The sequence below is a fragment of the Pseudopipra pipra genome, chromosome 1 (assembly GCF_036250125.1).
Source record: "Pseudopipra pipra isolate bDixPip1 chromosome 1, bDixPip1.hap1, whole genome shotgun sequence".
NCBI classification, from domain to species: Eukaryota; Metazoa; Chordata; class Aves; order Passeriformes; family Pipridae; genus Pseudopipra; species Pseudopipra pipra.
Genome location: NC_087549.1, coordinates 24,381,764 through 24,403,031, shown reverse-complemented (window position 1 = coordinate 24,403,031; position 21,268 = coordinate 24,381,764). Strand labels below are relative to the sequence as shown.

Genomic DNA, 21,268 nt, shown 5'->3' with positions numbered 1-21,268 from the left:
TGATGATCAGCTAGTGTTCTTACTTGACAGTATCTATCTGTGACTTTTATAGTGCATTTGGACCTTTCTGAAATGCCTGGCAGCAGGGTATCATAGGCCTCAAGTCAAATACAATCATCACTCCAAAAGGAACTTCATCATTTACCCAATTCAAAGACTTTCTTGGAGAAATTATAATCTGCTGAGAACTACAATATGTATGTTTTCAAAGTCAGTTGCCTGCATTGTTGCACAGTAAAATCACAGGTCAGAATAACCCAGTACAGATTAAGCCTGTAAAGCATAGACCAAAAATGCCTTTACCATGTGTTAATATATTTGATAGATCAGAACTATGTCTCTGGAACTAAAAGAGCCTGCATCCTGTTAAAATTCCCATATCCCCATGGCAAATTTTATTTCCTTTTGAATTCAGTTGTAAAAATTGGAAGCAAGGAAATTCACAGGCCGGAACACTGTCTAGATAACATTAAGGGGCATGTTGCTTCCAAAGCCTTGCGTGGGTTTTAGCCACATGTCTCCCACTGATTTTAATGGGATTTGCATGGCTAAAATCCTGTGCAATGCTTTGAAAATGTATCCCTAAGGGTTTGTCATGAATTCATAAAGCCCCAGAATTTCTGAGTGAAAACCAAAATACAGTGTTGGCTGATTTTAAAGGCTTGTTACCACTCTCCTAATTAAAACACAGCTTAGTTTAGTTAAGGGTCTATTCTGCTTTACGTATAGTGTATGTGTATAATATAATTCTAGTATGTGTATAGTTTATATGGTTGTGTTATTTACAGTACAAAAGACTTATGTTATATGCAATTTCTAATTTTCATAACATTTCATTATACATCCGGTAGTAAGCCCCAAACAATGAATAAAATTGCTACTATTCTTTCAGTGAGCTCCTAAATGTCATTGAAGAAATTGCTGTCATGTTAAGGGTGAGTTGCTTTTGTGGTACACTTATACTACTTATTGACAGAACAGTTTGTTCCCATATAAGGTTACTACATTTTTCTTTAAAATGTTTTACATGGTATTACAGCATTAAGGATCAAGAAAACCAGGAACACAAATCAATATCTCACAAAATGTTTGGTTTCTGATGAATGCACAAAATTAAGGAAAGTCAATGGGAAGGCTGTTTCTCTTTCATTCTTGTGCCTCACAGGAAAGATCTCAGGTCAACATTGTCATTATATTAAGTCGTCCATGAACAGCCAGTATGTCAGGTCAGCAATGCAAACTGGTGCTACAGACTGTAAGCCAGTTTCTTAATGCTTTGGATTACCATGCCCACCAAATTTGCAGGTATACTTATTTTCATTTTCAAAACTCCAAATCTGTTCCTGCATACTGTTTCTACTTTCACCCACACTCATTAGAGTTGGATAATATTATATTTGTTGTCATCAGATAGAAAAAATACCTTAGTCTTATATAACTACCAAGGTAGGCGGTAGCACATCCTTATTTGTCAGATTAGATATTCAATAGGCAGTTATTGAACACTCGTAAACAAATCTGACTTTGTGTAAGCAAACAAACACACCTCAAATACTTGCTAGGAAAATCAGTAGGTATAAGAAATTTCAACCCAGCTTTGCAATTTTGTCCATTCTTGTGTCAAGCTTAAAAAATCACAGAATCACAGAATGCATCAGGTTAGAAAGGACCACAGCAGGTCACCTAGTCCAACCTTTCTGCTCAAGCAGGGTCATCCTAGACCACAGGATTATGTCCAAACAGTTCTTGAATATCTCCAGTGAGGGAGACTCAACAACACCTCTGGGTAGAGAAGTGATTCTTTTTTTTTCTGATTAAAAAATCACCAAAACCATCTTTGCATTTGCTACAAGGTCGAGTAAGTCTTGGAACATTAGTTTTAAAAGCAGATACAGGAAAGAACCAGCTTTCTAGGTTCCAAGTTAAGCAATAGTAAAGCACAGCAAACTTTCTTGACATCACCAGATGACCTAGAGCAATGTGCAAAAGCAAATCACCTCACAGTAATCCAGTCCTTTTAAAATTTCTTATTTCATATTTTCCTACCAAGAGGACTCTTAATGTATGAAAGTTACCCTGCAGGATGAATAACCCTTGGAAGATGTTCTTTAATGAGGACTGGTTCCATAGCTCAGTGGCCCACAAACTGTAGCCCATGGCTCTGTAGTGGCCCAAAAGCCTCAGATAACAAACAGAAAAATATACTAACTTACGTTGTGTCCAAACATGCCACGCTGCTGTTTTCCATGTGGTTTTTATGAATTGCCAGGAGGAAGTTTTCAGCAAAGTGAAATTTGCACATTCGCTCTGGGTCTTGCTTTGAAAAATGCCCTGGTAGGTTCCTCAAAGGGCACGTGGCAGCTGAGGGTTAAAGGTGGTTCACTGGTCTAGAAAAGCCTTGGGGGCCACAGCTAATTCTGGGCAATGCATTTTCTCTGAAGTCATCAATCCTTGCATTTTAACTCTGATACTCATTACCATTCTTTTCAAATATCATAAAAATTAAAGATAACAGCGCATGAACCCTGAAAGGCAATATCCCTTGGCCCTCCATATGCATAAGATTTCTCCTCCTCTCCTTTTTCTTTTCCCTTCTTCCTCCCCTCTAATCTTTTTTTCTCATTGATTGGTCTTTGATAAACAATAACATACAAGATGCAAAACTCACACAGGCAATCAAGAACACAAGAGTAAAACCATACAAGAGGCAGTGTCTGTGCACTGCTGTGAGTTGCCCTCTTCTTCATTTGTTTTATTGTTAATTTGGATCCCTGAGGAATTTTCCTGTTTGCCAGAGACTTGTTGGACCATTCTGATTGAACATGTTCTAATTCTTCCATAGGAAAAAAAAAGATAGAAAAAAAAAAAAAAAACCAGAAACCAAAACAAAATCACCACCTCTTTGATTTTGAAAGAAAAATATAATTTGTATTGTCATCTCTGAGTCTGTCAGCAAGGCTGAAGAATATGCTCTGATCAACTATTTGGGTGTGTGCTTTTCATTCTGGAGTTGAGGACCTAAGCTTCTTGACATATATTGGATTGTGGCCAAGTTTAGACCCCTAATAATTTCAAACAATCACCACCTGCTTCAAAGGGAGAAAAAAGACATTTCCTTCTTGCTGATCACTACTTTAAGATCAGCAAAATCTTTTACTGCTTCAAATTGAAATGTAATAACTGCAAGGTTGAGAATTGAGATATTGCACTGAGCACTTCATTACCTACAGGCTTTTATGTTTGGGTTTTTTTCTTGTTAACAATATAGCCATATGATGCCTTTTCAGGTGTCCAAGTTAGGTACTTTGCCTCATAAAGCCTGTCACTTAAGAGTTGTGAAGCCTACCATTATCAGCCTTTTGATGAGGTCTAAACAGAATGTGTGTTTATACACATCCATCATTAGATATGTACATTTGCAAAGTAGAAGTATCTTTATGTCTATTCTGGCAACTCTTACAGCTACAATATCCATTCAACTTCTACAATAGTATTTTAGACTGAAGATCATCCCAGATCCATCTGTATTCATTTTAGACCCAAGAAGATTCTTGGGTCATTCTTAAAAAATATTAATAGCCTTTTTCAGACCATTAATTGCAAAAGAAAAAAAGTGTCTTTGCAGACACATGAGATGGGAGCTCAGTGGACATCCTCAGAGAGCAGCACTGTTCCTTCATTTGCTTTTGCAGACAACAAGCTTCCCCAAATACTGTTTCACTGCAAATGCAGCACATCTCCATGTTTCCACCAGGACCATCAGACTATTTTTCATTCTTCAAATGAAACAAGGTTTTGGTTGCCTGTATCTTGAGCTTTCTTCAAAAGTCCCAGCTGACCTACAGCAACAAACAGCTGGGAAGGTGGTTTGATGATTTATTTCAGGCCATCATTAAGTCCTGGGAGATGGGCTGAGAAGCATCATGTCGTCCAGGATGAGCTGGGTTTGGGTGCTTGGGAAAACACAAAAGCAAAGCTAGTTTTGTAGGCAAACATGAGGTGGAGGATTTGGTGCAGCAGCCACAGGGATGGAGCTGAATCTCAGCAGTGGGACACAGACCCATCTCTCAGGGCCATTTTGAGATGCCTGAGGGTGGCACCAAGGAGTCAGGCTGCAGCACCCTGCCTGGGGTAGGAGGGCTCAGTTGCAGGTGGGACTGTGGGACCAAGCCCTCCAGGGCAGGAGGTGCATGCATAGTTTCTAATTAGAGTTTTCTTTCTAGATTCATTATGGCATTGCCTGAGGACTGCCCTCACATGGTCTGCTTTACTGGAACAGGGTAATAGCCACTACAGGAGATGGTATCTCTTCTGTGCTTCTCCAAGCAGAGTCAGAGATTCAGGCTTCTTTCAGCTGACCCAAGGGACTACAGCCTGACACTTCCATCATCTCCCCAGGGAAAGGGCATATATCTGTCTTCCTATCTTTGAGCAAAAGCTCTGAGTTGGATACTTTTTTTATTCATCCTTCTAAAATTACAATATGTTCTCCCTTTACAGCTCTTGAGTTCTAGGTAAAAAAAAAAAAAAAAAAAAAAGAATAAAAAAAAAAGAAATATTAAAAGAGATGTCCAAAGCTTTAGGATGTGCTTCTTTTACATTCTCAAAGTAATTTACTGGGCAAAAAGAAGAAAAATAGATGCTATTTTTTTTCCCTTCCACAGAATCTAGTGGACATGCCTCAGACCTGTTCAAAAGAAATTGTAATAGAAAAGTATACTCTGGCTCCACGTTTTTGATGGCTTTCATGAATTGTGAGAATGATTGCCTGTGCATGTAGATTCAAAGACGAGCTTTTTTCCTTAACTGCCCCTTGAACAGCAGAGTCCATATTTGACAAGTTAGAAGCATTAGAGAATAAATTCACAAAGATGAAAATAGAATTTCCAAAAAAGTTTTCTTAGACTTCAAAGTAGATAAAAGAATTCAAGGAATTTTGATCTTTATTTTATAAGTATGTACAAGAGAAGAAGAGAACGAAGGCAACAGTCAAAGAAAAGTCTAATTTAATATTTCTCTTGTGGGCATACATAATGAGAAGTGGAACACCACAATTCCTCAGTGTTCATAGAGTAGAAATTCACTGCCGTAAAATTGTATCTGGCTTCTTAGAAAATTCCTTCACTTCTCTGTGCTTGTCTGAAATATGACAACTAGCTCTTGAGGCTTACAGATGTTGAGCTGTACTCGCTGGGTTACTTCTAGAAAATTAAAACCTAAAAGAAATGTAATCTCTTTTAAACCTCCCATCTGAAAGGCAGTATATTTTCTCTAGAATAACTAAGAGAGAAATTAACTTTTAAAGCAAAACCTTGTAAAGTCTTCCAGTTTAAAAAAATCAGACAAAAAAGAATGGGTGAATGGTGTTCCTATTTGAGCAAAAGAACATTTCAACATTCTAGCATTTACAAAGAAACTGATGTGAATGTTTACAAAATGAAAAACAATACACAAAGAGATAAGGCTGAAAAAAAATCAGAATTAAACAGAATGCTTTTTTCCTAAAGTTTTCTTGTAAAAACTGTATTTTATTCACGGGTCAATGTCAGGTCAGACTAATTATATCCATATCAGGAAACTAAATAATGTCTAGTACCATTTCTTGCTGTAGTGTTCCAACAGCTGTACAGTTAAATTTTCCCCAGCAGAACTTTGGCCTAGGCATGGTTTAGGAAATACTGTGGGCCAGGAACCATTTCTGCTGCACTGTTTGGATATGATCACCCTGTGCAGAGGAGAATATATTAATACAAGTGCAATGTATACTGTGCTGGTTTGCTCAAATGCCAAAGTATGGTACTAGTTACATACAATTTGCTTGTACGAACATGGCAACTCGATCTGTTTCATGTCAAAAGAGAAACCAGATTAAAAAACTCAGTTACTATAGATGCAAGAACGTGTAATGGATTTATACTGTACAAATAAGAAAAGTGCACTTTCATGCACATGGTCAGTATCTGTAGTGTGAGATAGATAGAAGACTGAGCCCAAGAGCACAGTGAAAACAAAACTGTTACATAACAACAAGAAACCTGTCTTCCTGGGCTTAACTGACTGATTCCTGTTCTCATTTCTATACTCAAAGTTCAAGATACACTCATCTGATCAGTACCAAACCATCATCTCCCTCTGTGGCTTCCTCGCACAGAGTGGGTTTGTCTTTGCAGAGGCACGTGGAAGTACCACAACTGACATGAGTTACATTTGAATTTCTAAATCTGCAATTCTGGTTACTGGCAAAAAAGAAGCAGATAATAAAGATGCATCAGCTGTATCATACCATGGACTGCTGCAAAGATCACAGGACTAGCACAAGAGAAGCCAGCTCTGAACTAGACCACGTTGGTGCGACGCTTACCACGTGGACACAAGAAACTGGAGTCAGCACCAGCTCAGGCATTTCCAACAATTTAGGTCCACCTTAATGACCAGTTGATGATCCAGAGGTACTGGAAAGTGTGCCAGTGCAAACTGGGGGAGCACTGGGGCAAGTAATTTTTGCTGTATGAGAGCTCAGTTCTGAAAGCACCTGAAGTAAATGTTACTAAGGTTATTTATCCCATCAGAGTCATCCAACAAACAAAGTATTTGAGAACTGAGATGTAATTTTAATAGTTAACTAAATATCTAGTTAATGACTGTGTCGACTATACTACTTACCAAAATGCAAATATTTATGCATTTTAAGGTATAAAGTTTTTCACCAAAATGTACAACTGAAGAAATATGAAGAATGCCTACAGTAAATCTCAGGCTTCTGTCTTAGTTGCAGTAAGACAGACACCCTCATATCTTTTGTCGGTTGAAAGAACTCTGAGGTTTGTATGTTACGAACAGCTATGTCTGATGCACCCAGTTATGCAGCTATTTTGCTGATAGATATGTTACTCATCCAACTTGGGTGAATGACCGAGGGTTTTATTAGGCATATTGGAAGTGAGTGTTTTGGGCTGTGATGATTTTTTAAGGCATGATGAAGGGTCCTATCTACCCTAATCAACTTTGCATAGCCAGGGCTCAAGTTCCAGTGTTGTCTTTCATCAGTGCAAGTGTCAGTCACTGGCCAACGCGTTGCCCACAGCCCTCTGCCCTCATTTCTTCATGGCGGGATGCATGTTGTTCTTTCAGGACAATTTCTTTTCGCCTGCTTTCCCAGCTTGCTTGGCCATGACAGGTCTGCCCCGGTTATGGCATTCACCATATGGCTGAGCTTGGCTCCACCCTATCTTTTAATAATTCCATCTCACTGACCATCCCCCTTGCATTGCTTTCACCGAGGGCATTTCAGAATTCAGCCCCAAACTATTGGTTCTGACTAGCTTACCCATGTTAAATCTGAAAATATTAGCATTTATTTTCCGCTCAGTGATAGCCCCTGAAGTGACCTTAGTAGGTTATGTCTCATTTCATATATTTTCCTCCTCTGGTAAACTGATACAGTGTTGATACAGCTACAGCTATTAAGTCACAGCTTGAATTCAGATAAATGCATTTGGAAACATGGTTTTAGAATATCACGTAATACATAGGCATTCACTGTCCTTCCTTTTCTGCACATTTTTTATCGAAAATACTTGAAAACATTTTAAAATGTACGGCAAAATTTCCAGAAAATACAAATATGGAAAAAATAAATACATGTAGTTATGTACAGAATGGACCACAGACTATCAGCTGTTCTGAAGGACTGGTGTAAATTCACATTCTAAATTAAAAACTAAGCGAGGTAAACATTTGTACGAATTAATTTTTTTTTCATATAAAGCCTACTATTTTTTTAACCTGTTGAAAGGCAGAGAAGGAGCTCTGCTTACTTATTTTCATCTGTGAGAAAGGAAAACACTTTAAGAAATGAAAACTATTCAACAATCTTTTATCGTTACAATACCTTCAAATACATTGTTTGCATTATAACATTAATTACTATTTTACATATTTTTTGTTGCATGCTTAATAAAATTGTATTTTGTTACCTAAATCTATTTGTTTACACACTTGGGATCACATGGGATTGCCCCTCTTAGCCTCATGTTGAGGCTAAGAACTTTCCTACTGTACGGTTTTGGAAGAATTGCCTACAGCTGTATTTTGGCCTACTTAGGCATATACATCCATATAGTTTTAATTACCTCTGTACATGTTTTTTCCCATGAGGCTCCGGCCTCACACTGCACAAACGATGAAGAGTGATAACCATGCTAGTTGTTCACTATTTCTTCACAGTCATTTTATTTAACCTGGTCAGTGCTTTGTGTCCTGTGAAACACGAAAACAAGAAATGGCTTCTTTCCTTCTGAGCTTTGCCAGTGCACTAATTAGTTTAATATCAAGCAAAGCAATAAAGCTGAAAAGGTAACAACACAATCCTTCTTGGATGGAGAGGGATGGAAAGGATCTTGCTTCTGTTTGCAGGCAGGATGTCATGTGCGGGTGGATTAAGCAGCATCCCTCAGTTTAGGATGCCCTGTTTGTTACACTCATGACTTCATTTTATCCAAGTTCATACACATTATAAGTCAAAATCCAGCTTCTGCCCACAGCTGGTCAGTAGGACAGAGTTGCTAATCTCTTGGTTTCTCATGAGGGACAGGCTGGTGGTGGGGACTGCAGTCAGTCCCATGATGGTATAAAGGATGTAATTCATTCAGGAGCCTCTTCCCTAGGCTCAGTAGCCTGCTAGGGATGATTAGAGACAAAAATTCTGCTCAGGGTTTTTTCTGCCCTGTTCCCTTGAAGTAAGGCAGAGGAAGAGGTAGGCTCTCCCCATCCCCTCCATCCTGGGGAGAGGCAGCACTGCAGAGGGGCTGGGATGTGGGGAGGAGTGTCCCTATAACTGTAAAAAATCCTAGTACTAACCAGAAACCTCTTTCTTTCTCTTTGTTCTTATAAAATCACTACAAACTTTCTGCTGGGAGACGAGTTTTCTCTGAAATTTCATTTTAATAAAAGACTGCCTTTTCAGTCATATGTCATTTTTTAAGTGACATAAAAACATTGCTTTATTCCAGCTTTGAAGTCTTGAATAGTTCAAGTAAAACAACAAAATAAAATAGTTTAATGAATACCATAGAGAACCTGAAATCAGTGCAGCTCTACACATTTAGATAGAGATATATGCACACAGTGCACCAAAAGTATAAATATATGGCAAGATAGCCAAATTCCATATAACTATATATTTATAATTTAACTGTACAATATTATAAGAACCCATATAAGAATCATATGTTTTTTATCTGGCACCATTTGACTGCATGTGTTTCTGTTCTGGTTTATTGCATATCAGCTAATCGCATAATTCGGCTGGATGCATACTAAATTGAAGTCCAAATGCTATTCACCACAGTGTAATCCCTCTGGATAGATGAACAGTCAGTATACCCACTGGACTGCATTCCACCATCACTACTTTGTAAACAGCTGTTAGCAAGTGTTGTAAAATAGAAGACAAAATCTGTTATTGCTACATATAAAAACGCGGTTGCTTCATCAAAATCTTCACTGCAGTGGCTAAAAGGAATGTGCAAAACACTAAGATAAGCTGAAAAAGCACTGAAATGCTTTTCCATGGCAGGTGCTGCTCCAGAAGCATAGGCAGCAGAAGCACACAGCTGGGACAGGGAAGGGAAAGCCTTGGAGATCCCATCGTCAATTCCTGCAGACAAAACCAGAGCTCTAATTAGGTCTTGGTATACTACATAGACAAAGTGTAGCACCTATAAGTCCTTTCCTGATTTGTGCATGTTTAGAAGATGAGACAAATCAAAGTAAAGCAAAGCAAATGAGAAGAAGGGGTCTTTTCCATCTGTGCTGCCATGGAGCAGCCTCGCCCACCTGCCTCCCGCTCCTGACAGTGCACAGACTGTCCTTGCTTTTCAAAAGAGCAAGCAGTAGCCAACAGGTAAGGGTTTTCAGAGGAGAGCCATGCCCAGAAGCTTTTTGAGGCAATATTTTCCTCCCAGCTTTTTGGCTAAGTGGGCAAGAGGGGCAGGTAACAACTTAGGGCAGAGGTGAGAAGGTCATGGTAGCCCAGAGAGCAGCTGTGGGAGAAGGGGAACTGCTCACATGAAGACAAGCATACAAACAGGGTCTGCATGCACTGTGGGAGGGAGCCCTCACCTGCTTCACCTCCAGCTTTCGAAGTGTGGTGCTGGCCAAGAGGCCGTGGGCTTCAGCATTCAGCCTGCCATCTCTTCAGAGATGCCTCACGGCGAAGCTGGCTGCATCAGCATCCTTAACAGCAGAGTGAAAGTCTGAGCAACAGATCATAATGGTCCCCTTCTGGTCTGAAATTCAATGAAATCTTTCTGATTCTGTCTTTCATAGCCAAGGGGTATTGCACAAAAGCAATGTTCCCAAAACACTCTCTCAATTTTTAATCCTTCCTTTAGTTTTAATTTTCCTTTGATCCTGTAAGCAATCGGTGGTTTTTCTTTTCATTTTTTCCATCCTTAGTCTCCTTTCTTTCCCTAGTGAGCAGATTTAATTCTTGAAGCCAGATTTGAGAGATCTGGAGTTGGAATTTTCCATCCCAAGAGGGCTGAGGCAGGACCCCTCACACTGCATTTCAGCCACATTTGTCACTCCTCCCTCATCTTTCTGAGGATTTGCCAAAGAGTATTCAAAACTGGCTTAAATGGCAACTAATATACAGATCCTTAAGTAGGTGTGTTAGAGTTCTGTTATTTTATCTTATTCCTTACTTGCTATCAGCACATCAAAACTGAATGCAGCCACCAGAAGCCACTCTTCATCACTCAGGCTGCTAACACTTAAGTGAGGAAAGGGAGGAATATAATGTGAGATTGCTGTAAATGAGATTCTTGTCACTAAGGCCAAGAGCATGGCAGGGTTAGAAAAAAGAGTTATGCACTTCTGTGGAAAATTGAAATACCCATACTGATATTAGATAAGACAGGAAAATTAAGAGATAGATATTCCCATGCTGCAGGGCAATGGCTACATAGACAGGAAGGAAAAATAAACTTTCCCTAGAATCACTAGGATATTTTCTTAAAAGTTTTCCTGTGCCCTGCTCAAAAATATCTCCTATAGCCACAGTGTCCATGACCGACTGTCCTCTGTTGGGAGGCAGGGTGAGAAATCTTCCTCTACTTCTGAGTTACAGGTGGCTGAGTATATCTTGGAAATTAGCTGTGTGCATTCCTTCTAATTCGTTTTGCTCCAAGTGTGTTCACATCTCTATGGTTCTATTTCCACTGTCAATACAGGAGATGAGTTCACTGGCAGAATAGCTCATTAAATTATGAGATTTACAGTAATATCAGTGATTGGTTTTTAAAAAAGCCTGGTGAAAATTGTGACTTACTTGTCCAGGCAAAGCTGAGAAGTGACCAAAATGCCATACACTTAGCATTCCTGGTGAACTGCTTATGAATAAGATTTGGGAAAATTTGAGATAAATTCTTGTCCTAGTTAGAACAGCTGGGAGCAGATCATCACTGTGTGGGTGTAACCCAAACTGTGTATTCTACACCCTCTATGGTCATTTCCCAGGAACAGTTAACAGTAGACCATTTGCACCAGCTGCCCAGAACACACCTGACCCCTCAGGCTATAAGCTGGATGTTAAGAAGCCTGTGAGATAGGAAGACACCAATGACTCAGGTGTCATAACTCCCCTCTGGGGAGTCATTAGCACCTCCACACCCAAACTGAAGGGTCATGTCTGCTAAGGGGCCATCAAGGATTCCAAAAATATCTCATGACTTACAATCATCCATTGTGGAACTCCCCATCCTGGGGGAGGTACTGGGCATTCCCACCAGAACCTGAGTGTATACAATCTTGTGGTCTTGGGATTTCTGGGCCCCACTCGTCCGACCCTGAGGAGGACCAGAACCTCAACCGGACTGCTCACCACTCTCACCAACAGGTTTTCCTTCCCTTTTACTTCGAACTCAGGGGGACCATGTGGGCCTCAGCACATGGGCCAACAAGCACCATTCTGTTCGTGTCCCAGGGTACTGGGTTATACATCTGGGTTTTGTGGGTTAAAACCAATTGTTTGTCCATATAATTGTATTTATTGTATTATTGTTATTAAATTGTAACCCTGACTTATAATCTCTTTTGAGTTGGGTCCATTTCTCCTGCTGGTTTACCTTTAAACCAGCACGATTCTCAAATACATTTCATATAACTGTAAGTTTCTCATGCCTAACTTCACAATGGGAAAATTACTTGCATTTGTCAAAGTTAATTTTTTAGGCATGGTTTGTTCAGTTTTAAAATTCTAACTAAGATTTTAACATGTAGCACAACCTTTAAAGCTTGGTTAAAATAACAAAAGTGACCAGGAAAATCCAGCTGGGAATTCTGTTGTAATTTTAATGCAGCTATATTATATATCTTATGTATTTCACAACATGCAACCCTAATTCTGTAAAGAGCTAAGCATGTGTTTGAATTTATACATTTTGAATTTTAATGAGAACTCATAGAGTGTAAAGTTAAGCATACATAAAATCAAATCAGGAGTTAGTGTTAACACTAGAGTGGTACATTCAAACACTGGAGGGAACAAAAAAAAAAAGAACCACGTAGTGTAGATGAGAGAAATTTGATGAATTAACTTTTAACTCCAGGTGCTTTTTTATTTTTTAGAACACAGTCTTCAACCCCAGTATTGGTTGCAATAATACTGTGCTTTCTTGCTCCATTTCCTCTGTATTATGCAGTTTTTGGATACAATAAGTCCCTTTTTATGAAAAAGCATATTCCTAAATGTAAGTGTCTGTTGCTGGATCCTATTTTTCATATTTGTACATCACCTGACCTTTTTAAGACTGTAGCTTATCTGATCACCTTTCCCAAGGCAATCCATTACTCTGTCATTGATACTCCTAGTACGAGGAGGTTTTTTTAATTAATTAACTTTATAGTAAAGAGGAGATGGAGGGTTTAAATAGAGGTGAATATTTCACAGGGGCATGAGTCATATTATCCTTAAGCAGCACAGGTTATGACAGAGAAACGCAGCCTTCTCCAATCACCAGTTCTAGTGGTATCATCTGCAGTAGTCCTTTTTCTTTTGTATGCTCCATGGAAAATCACTTCCGGATTTATTTAATATCTCTGCTGTTTTTTTTTCTTATACTCTTTAAAAAACATGCAACTTCTGCACCTGTTGGAACATACCAACCCGGCACACTCCTCTGTCTTTGTTGAAAACAGAAATAGAAATTTTATTTTTTTTTCAGATACCTCCTCACAGAAAGTAGCTCTTTTCTTCCAGGTCAAAGTAATTCATCTGCTTAATCTCAGTTCTCTGGAAGACAGTTTTCTGAAGTCTTGTTGGAGTTTCTCTAATGTACTTACTCAAAACAGTGAAGGCAATAACTGCAGTTGAGCACTACAGCTCTGAGTGTGGGTGGACGCTCACAAAGACCTTCTCAGTGCACTCCCTCTTGGGACATTTGTTTTCACACATGTGCCACAGGATCATTCCACGAGTGATGCTACTAAAGACCTTCATTGCTACAGATTTTTTCCTTTGGCCATTCCCTTCGTTACCATTTTTTGAGTTTGCCTCATTAGTCCAATTCTGCAAGCCCCCTTCAAGCATCTAACTTCTGGGATGTGCATTTCAAACATTTTAATCCAACAGGAGTGTGAGTTAGCAGTGTATGCCCATAAAGCAGTGCTCCCCTCCTTGATCCACAGGCTAGCAAGAGAGAGCATGGTGGCCACGAGCTTTCAGGGATGTTGCAGCTCTGGGAGGGTGGTAGCCTTGAGACAATCTGCTGGAGAAAACTTCCTTCTCCATCTGAACGTGGCATTTGTGCTGGGAGTCCCCCTCCAGCCACTCCATCAGACAAAGTAGGTGTCCCCATCCCTTATGCCACACTCACCTTAACACCTTAGCTCTTTCTGCCCTTTTCCTCATCAGTCACAGCCACCATGAGCTGATGGTGTCTTCCAATGACACTTTATCCCCATCCCTCTACCACTCCCTTCATGGTTGTTAACACATAGGTTTGGTTTCTTCTCTGCCCTTCAGATCTCTTGAAAACTACCTTTCTCAGGGAGCCTTTCTATCTCATTTCAACCACAGGCAGATTTGCCACTTCTCGTGGCACGGAAACAAGCAAGGGGTGGGAGGAGTATGAGGGGAGGAGGGTGACCTCAGCCCAGCTTCATGCGCCATTTCAGAATTTTTTATTTACCTGCATAGATAAGTAATATGCAAAATTCGTGATTATATTAAACATGACACATTTTCTCAGCTAAATATTTACTGGTTTTTATCTTATGGAGATAATGTTGATCTTACTAACAGGGTTGTGATCTCAAATCTCATTCCTGGCTTTTAACTGTGTATAATAATTCAGTTCACTCATTTATCCCTTTAACACAACATTTAGGTTAAGCAGTAGGCCTAAGGGGAACATGTTATTACTAGCCTGTTTTTTATCTTTCTTTGATGTCCTCAATTCTATTCTCATTCATGTATTGGGGTGTGCAGCAAATGAACCTTAAGCATTTATTTTATTTACTAATTTTGCTTACTAGCATTATCAAAAGAGTGGAGCAGCTGCAAGCTTCACAGATTGAGCATACATCTGAACATTTAACAGCCCCAGTTTATCCTGGCTTCAAGGCATCACAATATAATATTCACTGACATGAAAGCTGAAGAAAGGATGTCATGGGAAGTCTGAGCGTCAAGCTGTGAGAGGGTATGTACTGCAAGACCCTCACTTCATTGGCTTCTAATAGGCTAAGTATTGATATGCAAATATGAGAGGAGCTTGTGTGTGGCCTTTTCATACAGTCACTAAACATCAGTTCAGGAAAAAAATAGTAAGACCTGTCCTCTTATATTTCTGCCTACAGATGCACAAAACCCAAAATGGATGCATTTTTACTCAACTGCTTTGAAAGCAAATGAGGCCACTGCTGAAAAACCATGTGTAGGACCTGGAAGCTGAAAAATTCTGATCCAGATTTCAAACACCAAGTGCTGAGGTGGGCTGATAAGCAGAAGTGGGCTAACCCATGGAGGGGGGGTTTAAAAAAAATCAGTTCCTTCATTGCTAACATGCCCCCTGGGGAGCAATACATGTGCCTGTGGAAGATTAGGTGCTGGGTTACCGTCTCTGAAAATAGAAATATGTTTGCAAGGTAGCAGAAAGAGAGGCCCAAAGGGCATCTCCAAGGAGGCTTTGACTCTCCTGGTTCTGACACACACTGATAATTCCTATTTCAAGTTCGAAGCAGGAGCAGCGGATGAGAGGAAAGCAGCTGTTAGTTTATCTTGTAAACAAGCCCCAGCACGCCATCAGATTATGATAGGGCTTTGGGTTGGAGACGGCCCTAGACAGCTAAAAGAGTGAAGTGTTTAAAAAATAGAATTGCTTCTGAGAGCACTGTTACCCAGCTACTTTGTACCACCTCAAATACCACGAGAGGCCTGAAAACCCCAAAGCAGTGAGGATGCTGGAAGGCCTCAGTCCCATATCTGGGAAGCCATGTGTGGTTCTCACACAAGGATCAGCCAACTGGAAGAAATATAGCCCAAAAACTCCTTTATGCCTTGAATTCTCCTGATCTGAGCAGGCTGTACGGAAACTAGGCTTTCAATCAAGGCATCTTGGAGGAAAACCATGCCTACACATTAAAGGTAGCACCAGGTTTACTGCATATGCATAGAAACATAGAATATCCTGAGTTGGAAGAGACTTATAAGGATCACTGAAGTCCAGCTCATATATTGTCACAGCATGGATCAGACACAGCATTTAACAGCAAGCTCTATAGTCAAAGGATGCACTGGCAAATGTCACTTCACCCAGGCTCTTTGTGCTGCAGCTCTGTGTGGCCGAGCTCCACGTACATATGTTGATCACTATTAGCATATGTCGGTTCCAGCTGCCCACACGCCCGTGTGTGACTGGAGCTGATGCCAGGGGTATCATGAATAGCCCAGCCTTCATTTTTTTCACTTGCCTTCGGGCTTGTCTGTGTGGGAGTATATAACAGTGCAAGATAAGATGCTATATTTATATTCCTATGAGGCCCTCACAGATTTGCATTCCAGAACGACCACATTTTTCCAGCTTAACTTAGGCTGCTTTGAAAACAGCTCAAGCTAAGCAAGAAAAAGCCATTCTTTATTCCCAAATAAACATGTCCCACATCAGTACAATTGCTCAGTTGCAATTCACTCCTATGATTTCCCACATGGAAACAAAGAGTTACAGCAAGGCAGTAGATGTAGACCCACCTCTGCAGAGCCATGGGCCAGTCACCACTCTCCCCAAACCTCTTGATATGCAGGTTCCCCAATGCCCCTCCTCAGCTGCCCCTGCTCCTCCTGCAGCTGGTCCCACTTCTTCCTACAGCTCTTCTGCAAACGGGTGCAGTACTCAGCCTACTGCATATACATATTCCCTCCTAAATTCATTTCCTTTCCTCTATATACAAGAATAATCACAAGATTCATCTTACTTTCCATTTCCCATGCTGACACTAAACAAATAAAAGTAGCAGCAGGGAAAAAGAAATGTAGAAGTCAGCTTAATTCCCAGTGGATATAAACTGTTGAGATGATGTAACACATACCTGCACACACACACTCATACATTGATATGAATCTTCATAAGAGGAAAAATCACTTCCATGTCTTCCTGTTGCAGAACACACTTCCCTTTCAACACAACCAGTAGGGAAGCTGCTTAAGAATAAAGACTTGAAGATCTGCTCTTATTTTCCTAGGCTTTAAATGCTCAGCTCAGCCCTGTGTTGTGGACTTCATCCTTTCTGGTGTGGAAGGCTTAGGAGGATTCACTGGGAGCCCATTAACATTGCTCCTTAATTGGCTCAAGGCATCACTACTGATCTCAGCTTGGCACAACCTTCATTTCCTGCGCATCACTTCAGGTCCCTGACAGTTCAAAAAATAGAAAATCGGGAGTAAAACCTGAGAATGACGCATAAAATTAAAACCAGAACTCAGTCTGGGAAATCACAGGTGAAAGATGTGCATTTTATAGCCTTCCTGGGAAAATATTGTTTTCACAAAACTAACAGAGACATTTGATTACAGCTTTTAATTCTGAATTGGTTGTCAGAGTGTCAAACCTTTCACTTACCAGTGCACCACCACTGCAATACTATTCTAAAATGTGATTAAAAAGCATACTGCCTCCCCTTGTTTAACTCAATGCTTAAGGAGGAAAGTAAAAACAGGTGTACAACAGAGTATTTTGCACCCTCAGGTTGCTTGGGGACAAAACTCATACCAGCAATGACGATTCAACCCAACTCACCTGAGCTCTGCTGCATCAGAGCAGGTAATTTCCATAAATCACCTGGTGCCCTGCTCTCTGCAGCATGGAGAAGATTAATGGCAGCAGACACTGGAGCTGCCAACTCAGAAGATTTCTGTGGAGGAGCAGGGACAGCTATGCATGAGGAATTTGTGATAAAAAGCTATACTGAGACTATAATAAAGTGCTGGAAAGACGCCGAGGTCCTCTTCCATAACACAGACACATTAAGGTCTGTCTGATTGTGGTGACAGACAGGTATTTGACTGAACACACTGGCAGCTATTAAAAAAGAACCAGTAACTAAAAGCTAATGTCAGAACGTGATGTAGAACTGTCAGATGCCATCAGCAATAATTTTTGCTGTGACCAGTCTCTGGTAAGGAGGTCAAAGGAAACAATATTGTTGCTGGTTGCGAGGGACCTGATGCCTGTGATTTGTGGGCTTTAGAGGCAGAGGGTCTGCTGCCACTCTCCTCAGGAGAGAGAGATTTATTGTCTCCGCTTTCCTTTGCCTTGGTTAGAGGGAAAACATTGCCAGGGAAGAAGAGCTTAGGGATATGTTGCACAGAGGCAAGCAGCAGTACTTACAGTGGGATATTATATAGGCTTAAAGGCATCAAATATCATATTACACTACAGGACCACTACAGCCTTTATAAGGAGGATGCAGAAGGGCTGCTGGACAAGGGATATTTTGTAATAAGAATCTGTCATGAGCTATTTAGCAGGAAAAACCAAGCAGAGCAGTAAGACATTCCCTTGCATCCATCTTTCAACCATGCCAGCAGGCACATGCTGCCAAGAGGTGCACTGGGAGGCAGATGGCCCATTCTGGTTGCTGTTCGTGTCCTGCTCCCCTCTCACTCCCCAGCAGCAGCATGGCCATGGCAGAAAGAGGAAAGGAAAGAGAGAACTAGAAAAGAGAAATTGCCACCTAGTCCTTCTTTGGTGACCAGCAGTGTCCCTTGTGATGTAGAGAGGTGCACTGAGCTTACTAAATTACCCTTACATCCATCCACAGGATGTCTTTATTTGCAAAATGAGATTTAAATCTCTGCCCCACTTGCTCTCCAAGTCAGGTTGTCTGGCCAATGTTTTTAAGGTGTCCTTGTTTGGGTTTGTTTCCATCAGAACCTTCGGGAGATGAGGTTAGGCTTCACAGCTCAGGAACTGCATCACTCAGCCCGATTTCCCAAATGTTGAAGGACAGCTGCAACACCAACCTTTACTCTGCTCTTTTAATGAAACTTTTTAATTTCAAACTGGACCCTGCATCTCTGTGTCTAAACAGACACACAGGTCTTTCTTCTCGTCTGTTAAAGAACCCATTTCCTGACAATAACCAGCTGCTGCTGTTTATTTTTATATCTTATTCCTCATTCACAAAGCAGGGTACAGCTTTCCCAGTATCAATTTCATCACTAAAAACATTTCCTGCAACTTCAGAGTTAAAAACAACAAGAAAACTTAAAGTGGGATTGAAACTAATCATCTGCCGCTCTTAAAGCTGGTGAGGCTTTTAGCCCTGCCAGCAGCAGATCTCCGATGAGATCTTTGCAGAGTAACGCAGAAAAGGCACACCATGGCTCACTGTGACAGATCCAAATGTATCCTGTCTGTCCAAAGGGGGCTAGTGGCTCACAGCAGCTGTCGAGCTGCTTTGTAAACAAGTGGGGGACATAGCTGTTTAACCTAGAATCATGCATCTGAAAATATGCTTTGCCTCTCCAAGGATTTTGCTGGAAATGCTTCAAAGGATTCTGTTTTTCCCAGAAAGCTGCATCATGTGGTGTTTATCAACTCCTCGAAAGTACTCACAGCCTTCTTCCATAGGAGAGCGGCACTTTGCAGCTTGACAGTAAAATCACACATGACTTGTTAAGCACAACTTCCTAATGTAGCTCCCTGTCTGTTGCAACAGTCTCCCTGGTGGTAAAAAAATACAGTACATTACACTCGCTATAGCAACTGTGATGGCAATATGCAGATTACATGACCATATCGCTCTCCAGCATCTAAAAAAGAAATATTTATTTTAGCATAGTCAGTACTCTTTTCACAGTCTCTTCTTTCACTGTTCTTTTCCATTACACTGTCTTAACTTCATCCCAGGATCTCTCTGGTATTGCTTGATTTGGACCATTTTCTTTCTTAAGCACACACCTTTATACCCAAGATGACCCTTAGTTTTCCTTAGTCATCTACTCTGGCCTCTGCATTCCAGTGTTTTTATTTCTAAATAGCACACATAATGCAAGTTCATGGATCATTTTATCCAACAATAATACATCTTACAATATTTTACAATTCACATGTCTTCTTTCTGTCCTGTGGTTTATCCTATTCCTCTGCTTTCTTCTACCTATTGTATCTTTCTTTCAAAAGGTACCCACTGAAAGATTTTTTTTGCTATCTTTTAGTTGGGTTTCTAAGAGGACCTAGAGCAAATTAAGGCTATTCTTATTCTGAAAACCTGTTACATAACAAATTCCCATCTTTTGCAGATTTTCCCTAAAAATTATCTGGTTTCCAGGTCAAGGACTACTTTTTTTCTGATCATTTTTTATTCTTTGTGCAAGGGTAATAGAGGGAAAGGTATGTTATTTGAGCTGCAGCTACAGACTCCTCATAAAACCAGGAATAATGAAGTTATGGTTTGAAGCTCAAGTGTCAAATCATTCTTTTTTAGGACTGATTTAAATCAACTAATTGTTTTTCCATCTCTAGAATGCAGCAATATTGTACATCCTGACTTAGAGGGATGTGTGAGGTTGAAATAATGACAATGAAGTCATAAGCTATCCCAGACCATCCAAAACAGTCTTGAAAAATGTGTTGCCATCCTCTTTTTCTCATTTGATATTGTGGTTCAGCTTTTTCTCAGTAAAGAGGTTTGCCAAGTCTAGTCTGAAGCTTGTATGCTGCTGAAAGGATATTGTACTGAAATAGGAGTGTAGGTGTGGATGAAGACTGCCAGAAGCATCTCCTATTACCCCAACAGGAGAAAATGACAGCCAACTTCCACATATCCTGTAGTCTGGAAAACAGTGAAATACCATCTTTTTGGCAGCCATAAATGGATACACACTAGGTAAAAGCTAAGTGCAATGTGAATTCTGTTCAAAAAGGGCACAGATCATAAGAAATTAGAGAAGCTATGAAATCGCAGAGGGATAACTAAACGAAGGAGGCATGCCACTAGTCCCACAGGATTAAATAGCACAGATCAGAAATTTTAGACCCATGCTCTCTCTGTGCCTGGCCAACATGCATCTGCATTGTTATAGAACAGTCTCCTACAGTACTGGCAGAGAACAGATCAGTCGTTCATGTCGAGCTTTTCCTTTCACTAGATATGCCATGTGAGACATGTCCTTCTTTTACAAGGTAGAGCTGCATCCAGCCAGCAGGTCCAAGCCATAGCTCATTTCTTCCATAGGATGTACACATCAATATGTTTTTTAGGGTTGTGATTTTTATATGTGTCTTGCAAGAAGATAGTTGGACTGTTTGTTTCAAATTTTAGCAGAAGATCAGGCAAGAGAAAAGCTAATGAAGACTGTAGGATGTATCTCTACAACAGAGCAAAAAAAAAAAGAGTGGTCTAGGGATTAGGTAGATGTTTTTGTATTAAGTAGTATATGCAATTTGAGAAGAAATAGATTTTCCCCTGTTTCTTTCTAGGTCTCATGCAGAATCCAGTTCTTACTCAGGCTCTGTACCTGTTAGACAGAAATCCTGCGTTACATGCACATTAAGAAAATAAAGGAAAACTTTTACCAGTTTTAATTTATTTTGACAATATTTTTGAACAATGAAATTGTGTTTCTTTTGCATTGCTTAAAAAGTTCATGCTGACTTGAGGATTAGGTTGGGTTCAACAATGCAAAAATATTAATTTTAAAAGTATGGATTTTCATATTTTCCTCAACTTGTTTTTCAGTACAAAAGAGGGGAACATTTTTAAG

General features: G+C 40.1%; 1 protein-coding gene across 1 annotated transcript in view; it reads right to left on the bottom strand.

The window, feature by feature from the left end:
* Positions 1-18,628: 18,628 nt before the first annotated feature.
* The window catches only part of LOC135411421 (uncharacterized), a 106,507-nt gene continuing 103,867 nt past the window's right edge, over positions 18,629-21,268 (bottom strand). Inside the window, exon 5 of the mRNA XM_064648948.1 lies at positions 18,629-19,226. Within this exon, the coding sequence (XP_064505018.1) occupies positions 19,165-19,226 (62 nt within the window). The 3' untranslated portion in view covers positions 18,629-19,164. The remainder of the gene's footprint in view (positions 19,227-21,268) is intronic.